Source organism: Hoplias malabaricus, chromosome 1 (assembly GCF_029633855.1).
Source record: "Hoplias malabaricus isolate fHopMal1 chromosome 1, fHopMal1.hap1, whole genome shotgun sequence".
In the NCBI taxonomy this organism is placed as follows: Eukaryota; Metazoa; Chordata; class Actinopteri; order Characiformes; family Erythrinidae; genus Hoplias; species Hoplias malabaricus.
Genome location: NC_089800.1, coordinates 74,367,976 through 74,389,249, shown reverse-complemented (window position 1 = coordinate 74,389,249; position 21,274 = coordinate 74,367,976). Strand labels below are relative to the sequence as shown.

The following is a 21,274-nucleotide window of genomic DNA, read 5'->3' as shown; positions in this document are numbered from 1 at the left end:
AAATATGCTAAGACATGGACTCGTCTGACCACAGCACGTTTCCCCTGTTTTTAGACCATCTGAGATGAGCTTGGGCCCAAAGACCTCTGCAACAAATCCGTAAAATGTCTCCTTGCATAACAGAGTTGCAAGTTGCGTTGAGGTATGTGTCAAACGAATGTCAAACAGCAAGGTTTCCTAATGGAACCTTGTCCAGATGCATCACAGTGCATCCCATACTGCATCCTGGTGCAGTCTCATCCCCTGATAAATGACACACATGCACTAGGCTGTTAACATGAGAAAAGAAAAGTATATCGTTTTTATATTTAGTGGGTTCAATCCTCATCTGTGGGGGACTGTTCACTGTTCAGTAGTTGTTGAAATGTACAGTAGTTGTTGCAAAATTCTTGAAAACTTTAGCCGTTTGGTGTATTATCCCTGTGTCTGTGAGGGTTTCCTCCATGTGCTTTGGTTTCCTCTCACGGTCCAAACACAAATGTTGGTAGGTGGACTGGCTTCTCAAAAAGTGTCCATCGGTGTGAGTGAATGTGAGAGTGTGTGAGTAAAAGTGTAAGTGTGTGTCGCCCTGAGAAGGCCTTGCGCTCAGTGATTCAGGATTGTTTTGGTAAAGCAGGTATTACATACTAATGACATAAAGAAATGTTTGTATGTATTTGTAAGTATGATATTGCTAGTGGGTTTTTATATATTTGATTTCAAAGAAATGAAACAAACATTCATAATATAATAAAAAAAACAGTCTTACGTTTGGCTCAGCACAATGCTGCAGTTAACAATTCAAAGAAACCAAGATGTCTCAGTTACATTAAGATATCAATAAAGTGTTATTTTACATGAATGACTTGCAAACAGTTTTGATTACAATAAAAGGTATACAGTATATAATGCAAGACTGGCTCAAAATAAACATATGTTGAACTCACTTAAACTAAAATGGCCCCCACATTGAACCTTGCCTTCGATGTGCCAGTGACACATAAAACAAAACAAAGGGGAAAATACTTAAAACCAAAAGTCCTTTTAACATACGTGAAAGGCTGGATGCACTGAATGGGTGTCTCAGTGCATTTACTGGAAACGGGGCCTAGCAGGGCATATTTGCATGAAATCACACCCTACAGTGATGTGCCAAGCCAGTGTGTGGCATGGTGACGCATCAGCTTTCTGGAGGGTGTGTGAATTAGCAGAGGATTAAAAGTGGGCTGTGCTCCTTAGAGCATGCTGTACAATAACAAAAGCAGTTATTGGCATGTCTTTGGCCAATGGCCAAGTTACTGAGATTATTGAGACATTTTCAAGCTTTCTTTATGAACTGGCAAAAGCTGTCTGAGACAGGATATGTAGATCTATTTATCTGATAGGTAAGAATGCCGTTACATTATCATTATTATATCCAGAAAATACAATAATTGTGTGAGCGTGACACACTCTTCACAAGATAGCCCAATGCTGACAGTTCAATAACTTCTGTCTTAAAGGGATGCTACATTATATTTCAGTTTCAAAATAACTGTGGTGTTTCGTAGTTGCTACTCTGGGCTCAGCACTGCAGAAACTGAATTATGTAACTTCTGGAAGAGTGTCCTTCAAATTGTATTCTTCTAGCCAATGCTTTAATAATTTTCCTAAAATCCTAAAATTTGGCTATGTTTCATTATATAACCATACATATATGGTTTGAGTAACACTACCTGTTGCACCACCATACCCCCCACTTACCTTATAATGAAAGCTTTATATATCATTGTAATGTTCCCCTGACCTGTAAAAAGGAGAATATAGGCCCTGTTGTTGCTAATCCGAGCTCAGCACTACAGAAATTGCACTATATAACTTCTAGAGGTGGGCATTCCATCCCTGTTCCATTTCAAGAGAATGCGGTAAAAGTGAATTACAATCTGCAACCCAGGAGCAAAACTACCAAATCATACCTAGTGCTTTAAAAAAACAAAAAAACACTAAAAAAATTAACAAAAACATATAGAAAATGAATGAGTTACTGCAATATTCAAAAGATTTGACAGTTTACTTAATATTTCCACTTTGACAAATATCAGATCAGATTTAGGATTCTAGGGGTCTTTCCAACGTTTTAGAAGCTCTCACCAATTTATCATTGTAGTGTGTTTCTATTTCTGTACTATTTTGGGTTATTGTGCATGCAGAGTATTTTGAAGTATTGCCATGTTGTGTAAACCAAACTGTTTTCAACTTAACTCTATCATATTTTACGTACCTATTCATACTACACGTATTTTGCCACACATCCATCCCCACCCTTAAATGTTAGAAAGGTGTTTGTATGTTTCATCATAAACAAATTTGATTTTGAATATTTCAAACAGGGGCGGCACGGTGGCGCAGCAGGTTAGTGTCGCAGTCACACAGCTCCAGGAACCTGGAGGTTGTGGGTTCGATTCCCGCTCCGGGTGACTGTCTGTGAGGAGTTGGTGTGTTCTCCCCGTGTCCGCGTGGGTTTCCTCCGGGTGCTCCGGTTTCCTCCCACAGTCCAAAAACACACGTTGCAAGGTGGATTGGCGACTCGAAAGTGTCCGTAGGTGTGAGTGTGTGAGTGTGTGTGTGTCTGTGTTGCCCTGTGAAGGACTGGCGCCCCCTCCAGGGTGTATTCCCGCCTTGCGCCCGATGATTCCAGGTAGGCTCTGGACCCCCCGCGACCCTAAATTGGATAAGCGGTTACAGATAATGGATGGATGGATATTTCAAACAAATGATGTGAGGTCAAAAATATATTCTCCTTCTAATGACTCATTTATGCAGATCATATTTGTGCAAGTAACACTGCACAGTAGAACGATGCACCACCACTTGTGCTAGACAAAGCTCCATGCAGTTACTCTGCTCTCATTTAAGGGATTTGCTTTGCTTGTCTACCCAGCATATGAGATATTCTAAATTCTTGGTCCCCAAACCTTGCCTTGACTTGCACAGCTCCCCTTAACTGCCATTTCTTGAGCACATTATAATTGGTGAGGTTTGCAAGATCATCCCAGCATATCTGAAAATTTGATCTTGCAACCTCACCTCTATCTCGCCTTCCGCCCAGTGATTCCGAGGAGGACTCGCCGCGACCCTGAACAGGATAAGTGATTGCAGACAATGAATGAATGAACTGAAAGTGTTGTTTTTCATAGTTTTCTTCTCTTTTCTAAGCATCATTTATATTCATATCCTCAACCAGGTACATTAGTGTTGGTTAATACTAACACTTTTCAGTGAATATTCCAATATTCTTACATTTTTATCTTGTTATTATGGTTCAAGCACACAGTACATAGAACCGTACTGAAATTATTCTGATTTTTCTCAGCTAAATGCGATTATGCAGAAGAGACCACGACAGGTTCGCATCGTTTGTGTGTATCTCAGAGGGGGAAAAACGATGCAGACTGCAATCTCATCCCCTGATAAATGACACACATGCACTGGGCTGTTAACATGAGCAAAGAAAATAAAGAAAAGGATATTGTTTTTATATTTAGTGGGTTCAATCTTCGTCTGTGGGGGACTGTTCACTGTTCAGTAGTTGTTGCAAAATTCTTTAACATTTTAGCCATTTGGTGTATTATCCCTGTGTCTGTGAGGGTTTCCTCCATGTGCTTTGGATTCCTCTCACGGTCCAAACACAAATGTTGGTAGGTGGACTGGCTTCTCAAAAAGTGTCCATCGGTGTGAGTGAATGTGAGAGTGTGCGAGTAAAAGTGTAAATGTGTGTCGCCCTGAGAAGGCCTTGCGCTCAGTGATTCAGGATTGTTTTGGTAAAGCAGGTATTACATGTTAATGACATAAAGAAATGTTTGTATGTATTTGTAAGTATGATATTGCTAGTGGGTTTTTATATATTTGATTTCAAAGAAATGAAACAAACATTCATAATATAATAAATAAACAGTCTTACGTTTGGCTCAGCACAATGCTGCAGTTAACAATTCAAAGAAACCAAGATGTCTCAGTTACATTAAGATATCAATAAAGTGTTATTTTACATGAATGACTTGCAAACAGTTCTGATTACAATAAAAGATATACAGTATATAATGCAAGACTGGCTCAAAATAAACATGTTAAATTCTCAGAGGGGGAAAAAACGATGCAGACTTGCTTTAATTTAGCTAAAGGCATTTGACCTCATAACCTCTAAACGCTGATAGCTAGAGATACATTTTAAATCCCTGATTCCTTGGGTCCTGACAAACAACTTTTCAATGTGGATTATCAACTTCCATCTGATTGGATCATATTTGCATAATATGCAAAATCAACCTTTTCGTACTAGTCCCTGGATTAAATTATTATATTAAGTGGTGAAATATTTTTCACCATTTTTGGTGTTTATTTTTCACGTTGGAATAACGTGTCTCCTTTAGTCCTGTAGAAGCATTGGGGATTGTATTATATCGTTCCCTCGATAAATCGTCTCCATCTTCTCGGAAGAACGTTAGTACGAATTGTTCTGAGTAACGTGTTCTTTCACCTCATCGTGTGTGTGTGTGTGTGTGTGTGTGTGTCTAAGTGAAGAGAGAAGTTCCCTCTGCATATCATCAACACTTCCCCAGAGTTCAGTTTGATGACGGGTCGCTTTTTTCTCCGGTTCTGACCCTCCTCGGAGACGCCGCCGTGCATCGACTCTGTGGAGATGTTGAGATTTATGTTGTTTGAGGAAATGAGAAACTAATGTCAGTGAATGCCGTTTTGTCGCTAGCTAGCAGTGTGTATCACTACGGAGAGCTAACAGTTAGCGGGCTAACGTTAGCTAACGTTAATCCGTTCAGTTCCATTAGTGCGGGAACCTGCTCTCTTAGCTCTTTTCTCTAAGAAAAGGACTGGGCTTTTTAGGGCTTCGTATCCACGGCGTGACGGATTGAGAACACTTTAACGACACTTGGACACTCTCTGGGTGGTTTAATATTGATAGTAGTTTGTTTTTGGGGCCGTTAGCTGTAAATTAGCCTCCGGAGCGGAGTGTGGCCGGCTAGCGGCGCGGTGCGGCGCTGCGGGACTCCGCTCAACTCCCCCGGCTCTCTCTCCTTCCCTGTCCCCATCTGTAACTCTTCCTCTCCGTGTGTCTCACTTGTTCGAGATGCCCGCGATGTTAGAGAAGGGCACGACCGAGATCTCGGGGAAAAGGAGAGGCAGAAACTCGGTGAACAACCCCGGGAAAAGTTTCTCCTCGAACGGGAACAGTAACCATTCATGGGAGGACGGAAGTTCGGGCTCCTCCAGTGATGACGAGCACAGTAAGTGGTAGCCTCGCTCACTCGCTACAACTTCACACACTTTTATTGTTAATAAAATGCGCCCCTTATACTTTTCTCTTCTCGTTTAAAGGTGCAGGAGGAATGCGGGTGGGTCCTCAGTACCAGGCGGTGGTCCCTGAATACGACCCAGGTTTGTTGAATTTCACTTTTATCAGCTTTAACCACAGAACAGGTTCCTTGGTGTTAGTAGCCTCGGACACAGTCCGTTGTTCGAATACTTTCTCCACTTGGAGTAGTGTCAGGATAATGTAGATCTACATGCTCCTGAACTACTTTCGTTGAATATATTTAAGCTTTTGGGTTTGTTCATCCAGAATGAGTTTCTCTCTGTGGATGAAAAGGAATTAGTTTGTCTGCTCTACATTTTATACATAAACAGATTAGCCTCGATATTAAAATGGCCTCTTTGTTTCTTCACTCGTTCAGATGTTATGAGCTCCACTGAGCAGTTATGCGCTCTTTGTAGTTCTACAATTATACATTTTATTTTATCTGTTGCTCTGCGTATTTATAAGCTCCCTTTCACCCTGATCTTCAATGCTCAGGACCCTTTCCAGACTGCCATAGATCAGGTATTGTTGGATGTTGGATCATTCTCAGGGCTGAAGTGATACTGATGTGGTGGTAGAGAAATGTTAGTTTATGTTGTGCTGGTTGAGTAGATCAGACACAGCAGTGCTCCTCAAGTTTACAAACACTTAAGTGGGCTAAAATATTTCACCATCTAAAAAACAAAAATATTTAATGCCAGTCGTGTCCTGGGGCAGTGTCCAGTGACCACTGGGAAAGGACTTGTAGACAACTACCATAAAATGTGCACCAACAGATGTGCTGTGCCTGACTTTGTGTGCCAGGTGCATCAGAAAATCTGGGTGTGTCTAAAAGTAGACAGTGAGTGAACACATGGTCGAAATACTCCAGCAGCACTGCTGTGTCTGAACCACTTGTATCAACACAACACCCATTAACATGTTACTGCGGTGCTAAGATTGATCCACTTTAAAGTGCATTTTGCATTCTTTTAAGGATGCTAATGGTCTCTGCAATTTGCAGCAAAGATCTACATAAACAGCTACAGTGTTTTACAAGGTTCAATTACATTTTTGAAAAAATTATACTCATGTTTTCAAGAATGTTAAAATCAGCATTAAAATGATTTTCATCTAGTAGCAGAAGACTGCAGGGTGTAGTGAACTCATCCTTCCTCTGGCTGCTGCTGCTGCTGTGTCCTTGATCAAGGTTCAACCTGTCCCATAGCCCAGCACAGCGCCCTTGGAAACTAGAGCTACCATTCTGATATGCAGTGGCCTTAGCATGTATAGCATTTTACAAAGTTATGGATATGTTAAGTAATTTTTATGCCTCTTTTCTTATCAGAAGTAGCAAAGGCAAGCCAAGAAAGAGAGAACTTGGGAATGCTGGTTTGGATTCCCAGCCAGAACTTGGCAGAAGCAAAATGTGAGTTATATGTGATACTTATGCTGAATTTGAATTTTATTTACTGTTACAATACCAATTACATTATGGAAACTTTGAGTGTCAGCTGATATGGGTCAGATATTTAAGAACAACAACAAAAAAAGCTTTAAAGCGAGCTAGCCTATATTTAATTGACACACTCCACATTGTGAACATCAGAAAGTAGGCCATCATGCTCAAACTACTTAAACGCTCTCCTAGCCCTCAGGAAGAAGTACACATGATATAGTATACAGGGTAATAATGCTTCTCTGTACATAACCAGTTAGGGTCTGATTCATAAGTTAGGCAGGGACACCATAAGAGACTCAACAGTCAAACTTCTCAGGGTAAAATGGCAAATAACCTGGGGATTTCTTTATAATACAGTATCTGTTATCTTAAAAAGACTCAGAGAATCCAGCTAAATATATGTAAAGGACAAATACAAAAAGTTGTATTGGCTGGCTGTTATATTTGGTCCCTGTGGCCTGAAGAATCAAATATTGAAATTATTTTTGGAAATTCCTGGCTAAGTATTGTGGGACCATCCGGCTTGTACTCAGCTCATAGTCCAAAAGCCAGGATCTGTGATGGCATGGGTGTGTGTTAGTGCATTTGGCATGGGTAACTTGCACATCACCTGAAGGCACCATTAACGCTGAACAATATCTCAGTTCCCAGATGTGTACAGAGTGCTGTTAAAAGAAGAGGTGATGCAACACAGTAGTAAACGTGCCCCTGTCCCAAATTTTTGTAATGTATTTCAGGCCTCAAGTTCAGAAAGGCAAATATATATTTGTAAAAATCTAAATTTCAACATATGAAATGTTGTTTTCCCAATATTTTCAATTAAATATAGGGTTTAAATTATTACCACATGATTGCTTTCTTCTGTTTAAAAATTTTGCACAGCATCCCAACTTTTCTGTATTTGATAGGTTTTGTATAAAATAATGGGTAATATTAAATTGTCACCCATTTAGTTTAGTCTAGAACTGATGTTTTTTTTTTATTATTATTTTTTAAAATAATTGCATTTTGTTTGTTTGTTTGTTTTCCCTCCAGTGGATGAATATATTGCAATAGCCAAAGAGAAACATGGGTACAACATGGAGCAGGTAAAATTATATGACTTTATTATAACATATGTTGACATATTTCACAAATATATTGGGCAATTCTGATTTGTAATTATTCTGATTACAACTGATGACATGGTTTGCTTTAAATGGTGTATACCTTCAAAAGTATAAATTCAGTGGGCACTATAAATTTACTGAAACATTTAGAACATACAGAGTTATGGGTAGATATTTATCAGTACACAATTGTTTTGTTATCTATACCTTTTGTGGTCCATTTCGTGGATCCATTCTGTAGATGAGGATATTTTTGAGCTCCCCACACAAAAATATCTTTTGCTTCCAGACATCCACTGGCATTTAAACCCTGTAAATCATAATTAACTGCAAGTTTTTACTGATCAAAACTGATATCTCAATCGTTTGCTTTCTTGCGCAACCCCTGTGATAGCGGCGCACGTCCCACTTTGAGAACCACTGACATAACCCCTTAACAGCTGGTAGTTTGTCAGTGGCAAACCACTCTGGTACTGATACCATACATGATATCATGCTAATATTAAATTGACAAGTAATGAATGGAGCAGAGAGTGGCTGTCTAACTGAATGGCAACAGACAAGATTACAGTCTGTAATTGTATACCTAGGCTATATAGTATTTATGTAAGATGTAAGCACTTTCCTTTGTAGTGCATGTTTGGCTTTGTAATAAAATGAGTAACAATAATAGTCTTGTTTATGTTTAGTTGTTTTCAAGTACTGCAGTAATCATTTAATTAGAAAATTTAGCCATTCACAGAAATATTACGTTTATTGTTTTCCTGTAACAGGCATTGGGCATGCTCTTTTGGCACAAACACAACATTGAAAAGTCTTTGGCAGATTTGCCCAACTTCACCCCTTTCCCAGATGAATGGACAGTGGAAGACAAAGTGCTGTTTGAACAGGGTTTCAGCTTTCACGGCAAGACTTTTCACCGCATACAACAGATGGTGAGCCACTGGGGACTGTCATAGCACTACACATTTCAGAAAAGGGAAGGTTCCTAGATGACTCTACATGGGACCAAGGGACATGCTGAATTTTAATTCAGTGACTCATTGAAAATAACAATTTTTTTGCATATAAATGCTATTGTGAATAAAACAGTACAACCAGCCGGCATTATGCAAAATAATGCAAACTAGTCTTTGGTGGTGTAAGCCAAGTTAGAAACTCTGAGTGAAGTTTGCACTAAAAGTCAAAAGTATGGAATCATATAAATTAATGTCAAATTCAGTAACAAACTATAAAAGTTTGATATTTTGACGTATGTAAGTTAGACTAATAAGAAACAAACGATATGACAAATATTACTGAATAAATACAAGTGGTTTATAATTTGTCAAGTAAACTACCTTGACATTTTGATTCCCATTTTCCAAATGTGGGCAAGTTTGGGAATTCATTTTATATACGTTTTTATTCACATCATATATACATCAGTCATATCTGACTATATTTTCCTTACACATTCGTAGAAATCAATGAAACCTGATAACACTTATAATTCATGACGGTGCTTCCTAACCTTTGACTAGTGATTCTAAACTTTTGAACGGTAATGTATTGTTTAAAAATGTCATGTGCAGTGGCCCCACTGCATCTTGTGCAAATAACTTTTCTCTGTGACTAGCTTCCAGACAAGTCCATTGCAAGCCTGGTTAGATTCTATTATTCATGGAAGAAAACACGCAGTAAAACCAGTGTAATGGACCGGCACGCACGCAAACAGAAAAGAGACCGTGACGAGAGGTCAGTCATCCATAGCAATTCATATAGTGTGCTTTATCTGGGTAGGATATATCATTGATTTTAAGAACTAACCACTTCTGAAAATGTTGGTATATTTATATAATGTGCACATAAAGCAAGAATCTGTGATTTGTTAATACTCTTGAACACTTATTTAACTGACAAATAAGTTTTTTAAATTTTTTGTTTGCTTAAAATAACTGAGCCTTCGGTGGAAAACCCATTTTATACATTTTCACTTTTTTATTGTTGCGTGTTATAATGGTATAACCTAAATATTACTTAACATTTCTGGTTTGTGCAGGCATCAAATTTGATTAGATTAACAAAATACTATTGAAAAACTACAATTCTTTATATTATTATTAGTTAAATAAAAGTAAAAGAAAAAAATTAAGAATTTTTTATTATTATTTTTATTATTATTGTTATTGCATTTTAAGGAATAGTGTTTGCATTAATTTAACCTAAAATGAATGTATTTAGTGATTGTCATGTCAAGCGTAAATATAAAATTTGGTTCTAGTGATGAGGAAGCTGAAGAGACAAACTGCAGCACACCACCTGATGCAGAAATTGAACCAAAGAAAGAGGAGAAAAAAGAGGTAGGTTTGTATATATATTTTTTAAACATTTATCATTAAACATTTTAGATTGGAAGATTCAATTGGAAATTTGGTTAGTATACTGTGACTGAACATACGGTTAATTGTGCTTTGTTCAGTAGCAGTAATTTGGGTTGGTTCTAGATAAAAGGACAGGTCATTTTTTAGTGTATTTCCTTCAGAATTCTTTTCTGAAAATTGAATTTGGGACCATGCAAATCCATGGTGTTTTTTTTTGTTTGTTTTTTTCTTCTTCTTCTCCCCCTTTCCTTTCCTTCCTACCCTTGATCCAATACGTTTCTTTAGACAGATGTGCATTTATCGCCAAGTGTGCACACTAGTAAAACAAATTTTCTCGGGGCTCCACTTAGGATATTAAATCTAATGTTTTCTAGAAACAATTTTAACAAATACACACCAGTTACATAATTTCCTTTCTGAAAGTGCTTGTTACAAATAGTGAGGATTTTTCTTTATACATATACAGCAACAGAAATGTTAATAGCAAGCATTACCTTAGCTCATAAAACATGTTATTAGAAGTAATATTTTACACAGATACCAGTTACTAATTTTCTTCCTTCTGTGGCCAGTTTTAATGACATAAAGCACAGGCAGACATCTTTTAACCAAGGGGCCAACAGCCTGGCAAATTGTCACTATATTATCATACCCCTTTTCAGCCTGCAAGTATTTCAGAAAAGCCAGCACACATAAAGAAAGAAGCGCAAGGTCTGATTGGACGGAATCTCCACCGAGCCAAGAGGAAGCCACCAAAAGGCATGCATCTTATCCAGAATGATGTGACGGCTATATCAAGCAGTGGCTCGGCTGCCACCAGCATACTGCGACAACTGGACATGGAGCTTATAACCATTAAACGTCAGGTCAGAACTCTGTGATTTGATTGCGGATTATTCACACCTCATTATGAAGATGATAATGTTTATGATTTATTTTTAATAAGTATTTTAGCTAGTTTGATTTAAGTATTCTGTGGTGAAAGTTATTACTAGGCATAGAAATGTTACATGTATTACATTTTTTTTGCAGATCCAGAGCATTAAACAAACCAACAGTGCCCTGAGAGAGACACTGGATTCAGGAGTGGAGGAGTTCCGACCCTCAGAGGTAATAACACCATCCAATTTTAGTATTAAATCTGTTTAAAAAATATTTACTATAGGGGTGTGCAATATCAGATCTTGAAGGATAAGAATTTGTCCACGATACATCATCACAGGAAGATGGATTGTGATAATGCACATACAGTCCGCCGCTGTGCTTAAGTTGTTTACGTGCTGATTACACATCAGTCAAATGGGCAGGTTCTCTGGACACCGATAATGAAAGTCAGTAATCTAAAATGTACGACTACTAAATTAAAAAAAATAATAATTTATTTCATAGATGAGATCTCTTCCTCACCAAAATAAATAAATAAATAAATAAAGCTGTGACACCACGAAGCATGAAGAGCCTACAAGCGATTCACACACACACAAAGCATACAAGCGCTTCAGAGGTTGTCTACTTCAAAACAAGACCAAATTTGAGTCTTTCTGTCAATCCACTCAATAGTAATCCTTATGTGTGTGTAAAGAGTACTTGCAAAAGAAAAAAAAAAACAACAGTTCTAAATAAATTACAACAAATTAAAAAAAAAATTAAATAAATATTTTCCCTGTGGATCTCGAGATCAGTATTTTAAAAAATTTAAACTTAAAGATTTTCAGTAACATTGCTTCATAAAATTGCCTCTAGTTTATTCACTGCCTCTCGATTTGGGTATGTAATTTCAGGCAGAAAATGGGGAAAAAAAGACCTGGAAGAATGTTAGGGGGTTAAAAACCATCATTAAAAATAATTGTGATAAATTCAAGATTGTGATCCTGCAAAAAAAATAAAATCGTGATAATGTATTTTGCAATATAGCCCACCCCTAATTTACTGTGCCATTAGGATGTTCCACTCCTCTGCACCTTTTAAAGCAATAAAAGTGCTAAACAAGAAAGGAAAAGTTTAAAATATTTAGTATGACTTATTGTAAAGGGTTTTTTTCAAGTGCTTCTGCCTTTGTAGACGATGCTAAAGTGATCACATTTTTTAGGTGAATCAGAAGTTCAATACACGTTGGACTACAGAGGAGCAACTTCTTGCAGTACAAGGTAATTTTCAAAGCATTATTGCATGAGCACATTGACAGAATCACAAGTTTCTTGCAGTGGCATGAGGCAAATCAGACTCATCTGTGTGAGATTAATTAGCTGAATTTATATCGAGCTGTACATTCAGCTATAATTATTTAAATCTAATCAGGGCCAATATGATCACATTTACATTATACCCACTATTGCCATTCAAAGCCTTGAAATTGTTATGCTGTTTTTAACAGTTTTAAAATATTTGGCCGAGATTTTGGCTTGATATTGCAATGCTCATAATAAAGGTTTGCTGGCAGTTAGTCAGTAAAGATTTTGTTTACATTTTGAAAGTGTCGTTAATTATATAACGTGAACAGGGCAGCGATTCAAATGAGACACGCCTGTGACAAAAGCACCTGAAAATTAAACAGTATTGGCTTCCTTTCCAGGCTGTAATACTAAACAGGTCGCACAAGTACCATTCTGGCATGTGAGGCTTCTGCAACATTTAGCATAAGAGTATGCATAAGAAGCCAACTTCAGTTTTGCAGTAAATGGTAGCACTCCCTATATTCTAGTGTTTTTCTTTTTCTTTATAAACACTGATTCACAGTTCAGTTCAGTGTGAGAGCCCAGGAGTTAGAAGTGTGGAGCAGAAGCTCTGGCTTTTAGCCATTTTGTTTGGTTCTCTTCCATTCTCATTTCTGTTTTTACTCAATACATTTATTTCTTCATGCTTAAGGCTCTTGAACTTTTGCTGTTTCACCTTGTCTATGCGCTTTCACATGAACAGCACTGTGATTGGAGAGACTTAGACAAGGAGGACTATTCTGAGGAGTCTGCACTCTACCTGAGATGAAGCATAATATTTGTGTATACTGATTGGGGCAAGCCACATTTGCATCAATACTTTTGTCTGAAATGTAATTTGTACCCTATTTTTTCCTCAGCTATAAGGAAATATGGAAGAGATTTCCAAGCCATTTCTGATGTAATTGGCAACAAGTCAGTTGTCCAAGTGAAGAACTTTTTTGTGAACTACCGGCGTCGCTTCAACCTAGATGAAGTACTGCAGGAGTGGGAGGCTGAGCATGGAGTGGAAGGCTCAAAAAGCTCAGAAGAGGAGAAGATGGAGGTGTCTTCTGAAGAGGGCACCACCACACCTGTACCACCGGAGGACCAGAAGGAGGTCTGAAGGTCTTACATGAAGGCTCCAGATTACATATCTTTAATAGAACATTAAGATAGCAATAGATATTACAGCAGCAATTTGGTATTAAATGCTGACAGTCAGTAAGAATTGCCTAGATGCACACATTTTACACACATTTCATTGATATGTAGCAGGACTTCTATCCTCTTTATGTATAAAGGAGTAAAACAAAAAACATTTGACAGTGTATTGCAACAAGAAAAATAAGAAGTAAGGATGACAACCAACACATTCCCCAGATGTTAACATCATTGAGAACTTGTCAGGAATATGTATATGTAAAAATCCATATACCTTGATAAACTGCACAGCTGTGAAAAACTCTTTGCAAGCATTTTTGAATCAGAGAAAAATGCAAAGAATGATTTGATATATATATTTGGAGAATGATATATATATTTGGAGTATTCATATATTATGTATACAGGACTGTTCAAAGTCAGTTTTCATTTCTTTAATTTCTGTTCCAAATGGCTATCAAGTACAAGCTATTCATTCTTCAAGTAATATTTTTGAGCAGGTTGGACTTAATACCTAAGATGATTTGATTCACTTACACAAGGAAGGAAAGTCAAAGGATTTTGCAAAACAGGAATTAAATAGAACTTCATTCAACTAACATTCATGCAAGACCTGATAGACCCGTATGTTAAAATTCTGTTGGTCTTTCCACTACGTAGCTGTCAAGAAGCTGAAACAGAAGAATCTTTCATACCAAACAAAATCTGCTACATTTTCAGAACAATGGACAGGCCACTTCAAATCTCTGACTTTATCGTTGAATGAGATTTGGATTTTCTTATTTCAGTGACTAAAATATAGTCAACTTATATATAAAACAAAGAATAGACATATTTATTATTAGTTTCTAATTTTGATGAGTAGTATAAATGAATATTTGTAGTTTTTTAGCTTGCCAGTGTACTGTTTTTTTAGGAGTTTCCAAAGGAAGTAAGTCATTTGAATGCCAAGCAATAACAGTTTTTTTTTTTTTCTTCCTTCTTCAGGAACCTGCACCTACAGAAACACAAACGCCCTCAGCTTCTTGATTGCCCACACCAAGACCTAATGACCGCTCCTGACCTGAACGCAATCCGTTTGATGCTACTGCTGTGCTGAAGAGACCCCAGGGCTTATAAAGCCCCCAGCGTAGCTGCTTAATACCAACCCATCCCACTCTTCTGTCCTTGCCCCTGCTCCCTGGCTGGGCCACAGGACTCTGACAAGTCTTGCCAAACAGAAGCCCGACCTCTCCAGGCACGACCAAGGAATAAGGATAATTTTTACATTTAGTGTTCTCTGTCAACTTTGATGGGCAGAAACCAGAATGATGGAAGAATTTTGTGATCTTGTCCAGAAAAAAAAAAGAGATAGAGAGAGACTTCCATCCCAGTTTCAATTTGACCTGCCTGTGTGACGTTCCTTGATATTCTCCTATTTTAACTCCTCACAAGTGGACGTTTATGGACCAGTCTCTCTTCATGAGTTACTCTAGACATGTTTGTTTTTTTTTTTGTTTTTTTTTTTTTTAGTAAGCAATCAAATATTGTCATATGATTTTTAAATGACTTTCTTCAGCTGTCCTATCATGAGTTAAGCTATGAATGTATTTATTTGCCTAAAAGCGGATTTAAGAGTAAGATTCTTTCCATTAATGAGAGAATCCTTACTGAAGAATTTTTGAAATTTTGACAGACTAAACCTGTTTTCCCACTTAAGTCAAAGTTGGATGAATATTCTTGGTTATCACTCAGGATTCTGTTGGAACATCCAGCATTGCCACATTACACTGCAAATAGACACTTTCAAGATGATATCATCTGGCCTGGCGGAGCTATGGTTATGGAAACAGCCCTCTGGTTGCGCAAGGTTATGGGTGTTTCAAATGCAATCAAGTGATTTTCCTGTAACAAACCAAATAACCACAGACTTGACGAGGAAGGATTTACTGCCTTCCGTCTCTTCCTTTCAATCTGTCTTGCTCTGCTCACTTTCTCAGCAACACTGTACTTAATCCAGCCATTGAGGAACTCATGAAGGCTGGGGCTTATCAAGATTAGACTAAAAGACAAGTTTGTCTTTGGTCCCAGTACTTTGGGTTTGAAGGATTTAAAAACAAACATCTCCTAACTATTGAATCATGTATACTAGATAAATGTGAAAACAGATATAGGTGTCGGATATTCCTCACAAAATACATTTTAAATAGATTTTATTCTGGACCTTTTGTATAAATATAAATAGTCTGGATCTCCTTTAAAATAATGCGTTTGAGAAATTCTCAAGTGTTTTTTTTTTTTTTTTTTTTTTTTGTCCCCCCCCCCAGCTTAATCACTAGTAGAGCTGTCTAGAATGGTCTGTTAAGCTTGATCTCATTCTAAAGTAAGTCACTCTAAACACCCTTAAAATGGAAACCAGTGACCAGTAAAACCTACTCATTAACATACACTGTGTGGCCAAATGTTTGTTGACACCTACATACCAAGGTTTTTGAAATGATTAAAAAGCATACCATCTGGTCAAGTGCCCCATCCTTTTAGCATTGCTTTTCTCTGGAGATCACAGCTGTGTGATTGTATGCAGTTGAACGCCAAGTTTGCACAGTTCCCTTGGCTCTTAAATATCTGTAACATGATTTGTTCAAAATACTTAGAGGATGAAGCACCACACGCACCCTTCTCACCCTGTCCAAACGGCCCTGTTCAGAATGACTTGTTTCTGCGCCTGTTCCTTTAGATGTCAGTGAGCCACATCTCACCTCACCCTGAGAGTAGCAGCAAGAACATGCAAGCAGAACTTCTCGTTTTTGCTGTTTCTACTCAGTTCTCTTATTTCTCTGCTCTCGCAATGCGTGTTTTCAGCCATTGAAACCTGGCTTTGCGCTTTTACGTGTAAGCGAGTTTGACATGATTGGAGATGGTGAGGGGGGGGGGGGGGGGACAATTATACTGATTTTTGGATCCTGTGTTTTCTTATTTCACAAGTCTTGTGTTGGTAGGCTCCCCAGATACACTGAAAAAGTATTTTTCACATGATGCCCCTTTTAAAATTGAGAAAAATAATCATTACAAGAGGTGTCTCCAAATGTGTGTACATAGTATGTATTAATATTGGTCAACAGATTTTTGTTCCTACTAAAAATAGAGAAACACACTGAAATAGTGTGTAGTACTGATGCAGCTCCACGAAGATTAAGCTGAAAAAACACTGGAGTGTTTCTTAATTATATCAAAGCACTAGATAAATGCTTAATATTGGCTTACAGAAACGACATTTTTCTCCCTTAATGGTGAGCATTATATAAGGTATATAATTATGGAAAAGGAAATAAATATTGTCTGTCAAGATTAAGATTTCTTCCATTTAAGCACAGATTCCTATATTGAGGTGATATGTATTATGGGTTATTTACCTTTTTATTATTATAATCCCATCCCTTCACTTTTTAATTATGTACTAAGCTGTGTTGCATGCCAGGGCGATGATTTGGCAAGTTTGATGGTGTGAACTCCAATAAATAGTGACGCAAGAGGGCAATTGTGGATTTCAGTGCAGATATAATACTCGTGGTACTGAGGTTTGGACGAAAGCAGTTCCTAAGTAAATCCTGAGATCCCTCATTTTCTCCTTTCACTTTTTATTTTCTTACTGTACCTGTTCCTCTAAAGGGTAAACCATGTTTGGAACTATTTCTAATTGGATGCACATGCATGTGTATGTGTGTGCGCACGTGTGTGTGTGTTTTATTGCCATTACATACTTTGCCCATATATAATCAGTTTGTCACATTAGCCACATAATAAACCAATTAATTTTAATGCGTCTGACAAGTTTTTTTGTTTTTTTTTAAACATCACGATTCTGGCCTGAGTTTAATGTGTCAGTTGTAAACACTTAGCGTTTGAAGTGCTGCAACGTGTTCCATGTAGACACATTCTAATATTCGTTAATATGGGAAATCATAGTATGTTATTGTAATATCCTAATGTTGTCTTAACCTCCTCATTCCAAACGTCCAGTGGAATGGAAACACTGTCATTCCTTTTTAGTGTAAAAATTCAGTGGTCAATGAATTTGGAATTTCTCTGAGCATTTTATGTCATTCAGCCATGACAATGGAACTTATTTTGGACGTTTAGTTCTGGATGTGAATAATTGCCCCAACATATGAATGGTAAAAGAGCGGTAAATATAATATCAATATAATGTAACAGTAAAAATAATATTTCACTTGGCTGTAGTTTGCCTAACAACAGCTGGTACATTCATCTAGGCTGAATGTATTTTTAAAAAATCAGATTTATTATCATTTAATGCAGTACATTTCCACTGATTACCTTTTAGACGTGTTACACACTCAAGACATTAGTTCTTATCGCCGTTAGTGAACAACTCTCGTCAACCTGTTCCAAATAAAAAAAGCTTCCAGTGAACTATTTAACAGTGGGATGTGAAAAAACTGGAAAAAAACAAAAATTGTTCTGGAAATGAAAATACATTTAGACATGATTACTTAAAAACACATTCAAATCTGTGTAAGTTTAGTGATCCTGAGATTACTGTCATTACTTGTAAACTTTCCTTGATCACTGCACTAGTATTGTTTGCAAAGCGGGCTACAAAAATGTTTAGTTACTGCTTCAAACTGACAAATGTACAAACCACTAGAAGAAAAAAAACTTTTTCATGAAAGTGGCTTTATAGAGTGTATTTACACTGAGTTCAGGACTGGATTTACCACATTTATCAGAGGTGTGGCAGATAAAGACCAATTGAGTAACTGCTGGAAAAGCCCATGGAGTTGTATGACCTGTTGAAGTTTTTTTTTTTTTCTTTTGTCATGTATTTTATCTCTCCCTGTTAGGAACTGGCCAAACAAGTGTAGAATGTACCAGCTTTCACTTTCAATTATATCAAAATAATCTCCTGTTTTATAACATCAGTACATGTGACAGCAATATAATACATCAAAGCAAACTATTCCTTAACACCCTCTAAAAATGATCAGAAAAATCCCCCCACCCAGCACAGATACAGGGGGAAGGTACATGTCAAAATACAACACAGCAATGGTGGACAGTGTCTTTAGCAGAGCTGTGGTGCATGATGGGATGCACTTTGCATAGCCACGACCCACCTTAAAATTCAAACTGTCCCAGTGACCACAACTATAGTCACCTATAATTTCCCTGCAGTGCTGTCTCGGCCTTAAAGCACAGGGCTACACACTGTGGTGTTCCTGAGCTTAGAATGTACTCTGCTTGCTTTGTTTCCTTGCTCAAGTGTCCATTGTGCTGTCAGCTGCACAGCTTACGCTGGGCATGTTGGTCAAAGTTGGCATAGGCCTTGCTTACCATAATGCTTAGCTCAGTGGCTTGACGTGACTTGACTTGACAGTCCCTTAGGTCATGTTAAGCTGTGGTCGAGCACAAAGCCAAAACATTGCTGTGGGTGCTACAGGATCCCAAACATGTTATAGTAGTTCTGACTTAGTCTCGCATTGCCTGGTACCTTTCGCCACTTAACGTGGCTAAGAACTGCTAACTACTGTGGGAAACGAAATCTGACTGACATGCAAAGTGACCAGTCACTATACTTGTAGAAGGAGGAGGTCTTTATGATTCACATTGGACCAGTACCAGAGCCAGTACAAAAAGATACACAGAAGTGTATCCAGTTAGTGCACTTCTTTTGCTGTTTTTGCAAGTTCTGCAAGTTGCAAGCTGCTGCAAGTTCTTTAGCATCCATAAGGCTTTCTCTTGGTTTTCTCAGGTCTTCCATCTGCTTCACTCAGGTCTTCTTTGGTACATTTGGTTGCTTTCAAATAAGTCTTGTCACATGTGCCATAAAAGCAGGTGTGGTAGCAACATGTGGTCATTCAGCTCACACACACGTCGGATTTGTTCTTCCACTCTTGGTTCACTGCAAACCTGGACTCTGATGTTCTTGCACTGAATGTGATCATGTAAAGATACTCCAAAAATTTTTCACACTTTGCATCTGGAAAACCTCCAACTTGGTCAAGTCTGACGTGAGCAAGCACTATAAAGCAGGATCAACAAGTCCAGGGAGCAGAATAGGCGCACCTTCATTTGTGCTGCTGTTACACTGCATGGGATTTGGCAGAAACGAAACTAAACGAAGCAGGCACCAAAGGAAACATGGACATAAGATTTCTAGGATTCTAGGAATAAGATTTTTGAATGTGTCGTGATACATATTTATTGAGGGCTTGGACATGCTTTTGAATGTCAGTATCTGTATATCAGGGGACTGAGATGTCTGAGTAGTCTGATGTGCTAGCAAACTTGTGTTAGTAAAGTTGACTACAAACCTCCCTTTAAAATCCTTCAGATATGGAGAATGATTGCTTGTTAACGTATCTAGAAAGGCGCTATATAAGTGTAACGATAGATAGATAAATAACTGTGTGTTGTATTCAAATATATATCATCTGTAAGTGCTTATCCAGTTCCGGGTCGCAGTGGGTCCGGAATCATTGGGCGCAAGGCCCTGAGGGCGCGCCAGTCCACAGGCGCAATACACACACACACTTACAGACACTTTTTGGAGCCGCCAATCCACCTACCAACGTGTGTTTTTGGACTGTGGGAGGAAACTGGAGCACCCGGGGGAACCCCACGCAGACACAGGGAGAACACACCACACCCCTCACAGTCAGTCATCCGGAATGGTCCCTGGAGCTGTGTGACTTTGACACTGCTTGCCTCGCCAGTATATATATATATATAAAATAAAGTAACTGTATATATATATATATATATATATACTTTATAGGCAGTGGGGAGTTTTTAAAAATGGAGCCCAAGTGTATATATATATACACATAGGGCTGCACGGTGGCAAGGCAGGCAGTGTCTCAGTCACACAGCTCCAGGGACCTGGAGGTTGTGCGTTTGAGTCCCATTCCGAGTGACTGTTTGTGAGGAGTGTGGTGTGTTCTCCCTGTGTCTGCGTGGGTTTCCTCCGGGTGACTGTCTGTGAGGGGTGTGGTATATTCTCCCTGTGTCTCTGTGGGTTTCCTCCAGGTGACTGTCTGCGAGGAGTGTGGTGTGTTCTCCCTGTGTCTGCGTGGGTTTCCTCCGGGTGACTATCTGTGAGGAGTGTGGTGTGTTCTCCCTGTGTCTGCGTGGGTTTCCTCCGGGTGACTGTCTGTGAGGGGTGTGGTATGTTCTCCCTGTGTCTGCGTGGGTTTCCTCCGGGTGACTGTCTGTGAGGAGTTCACTGACATTGAATACTGACATTCAAAAGCATGTCCAAGCCCTCAATAAATATGTATCATGACACATTCAAAAATCTTATTCCTAGAATCCTAGAAATCTTATGTCCATGTTTCCTTTGGTGCCTGCTTCGTTTAGTTTCGTTTCTGCCAAATCCCATGCAGTGTAACAGCAGCACAAATGAAGGTGCGCCTATTCTGCTCCCTGGACTTGTTGATCCTGCTTTATAGTGCTTGCTCACGTCAGACTTGACCAAGTTGGAGGTTTTCCAGATGCAAAGTGTGAAAAATTTTTGGAGTATCTTTACGTGATCACATTCAGTGCAAGAACATCAGAGTCCAGGTTTGTAGCAGTTATGTATATATAATTTTGTTTTTTAAAGCCAGCAGTAGCTTTATGACTCATGGTACACTATACAGGCAGTGGGGAGTTTTTTTAGATGGAGCCCAAGTTAT

At 38.4% G+C, this 21,274-nt stretch overlaps 1 protein-coding gene across 2 annotated transcripts; it reads left to right on the top strand.

Annotated features, from left to right (window-relative positions):
- Positions 1-4,548: 4,548 nt before the first annotated feature.
- On the top strand, positions 4,549-17,382 carry rcor1 (REST corepressor 1). 2 transcript variants are annotated; one of them, XM_066673416.1, is made up of 12 exons: positions 4,549-5,258; positions 5,350-5,409; positions 6,657-6,737; positions 7,806-7,858; positions 8,653-8,814; positions 9,498-9,616; positions 10,143-10,221; positions 10,905-11,108; positions 11,275-11,352; positions 12,332-12,389; positions 13,316-13,554; positions 14,586-17,382. In XM_066673416.1, the coding sequence occupies exons 1-12, from the start codon at positions 5,102-5,104 to the stop codon at positions 14,625-14,627; spliced, it is 1,332 nt and encodes a 443-aa protein (XP_066529513.1). In that variant the 5' UTR covers positions 4,549-5,101; the 3' UTR covers positions 14,628-17,382. The 2 variants fall into 2 exon arrangements, with proteins under 2 accessions (XP_066529513.1, XP_066529514.1); XM_066673417.1 differs by having other exon boundaries at positions 13,316-13,562.
- The last annotated feature ends 3,892 nt before the right edge of the window (positions 17,383-21,274 follow it).

Bases quoted from the DNA above. Each gene is read 5' to 3' on its own strand.
- rcor1 (XM_066673416.1), top strand. From the start codon at position 5,102: ATGCCCGCGATGTTAGAGAAGGGCACGACCGAGATCTCGGGGAAAAGG. The intron at 11,109-11,274 runs GTCAGAACTCTG...TTTTTTTTGCAG, and splicing joins TTATAACCATTAAACGTCAG to ATCCAGAGCATTAAACAAAC. The intron at 13,555-14,585 runs GTCTGAAGGTCT...TTCCTTCTTCAG, and splicing joins CACCGGAGGACCAGAAGGAG to GAACCTGCACCTACAGAAAC.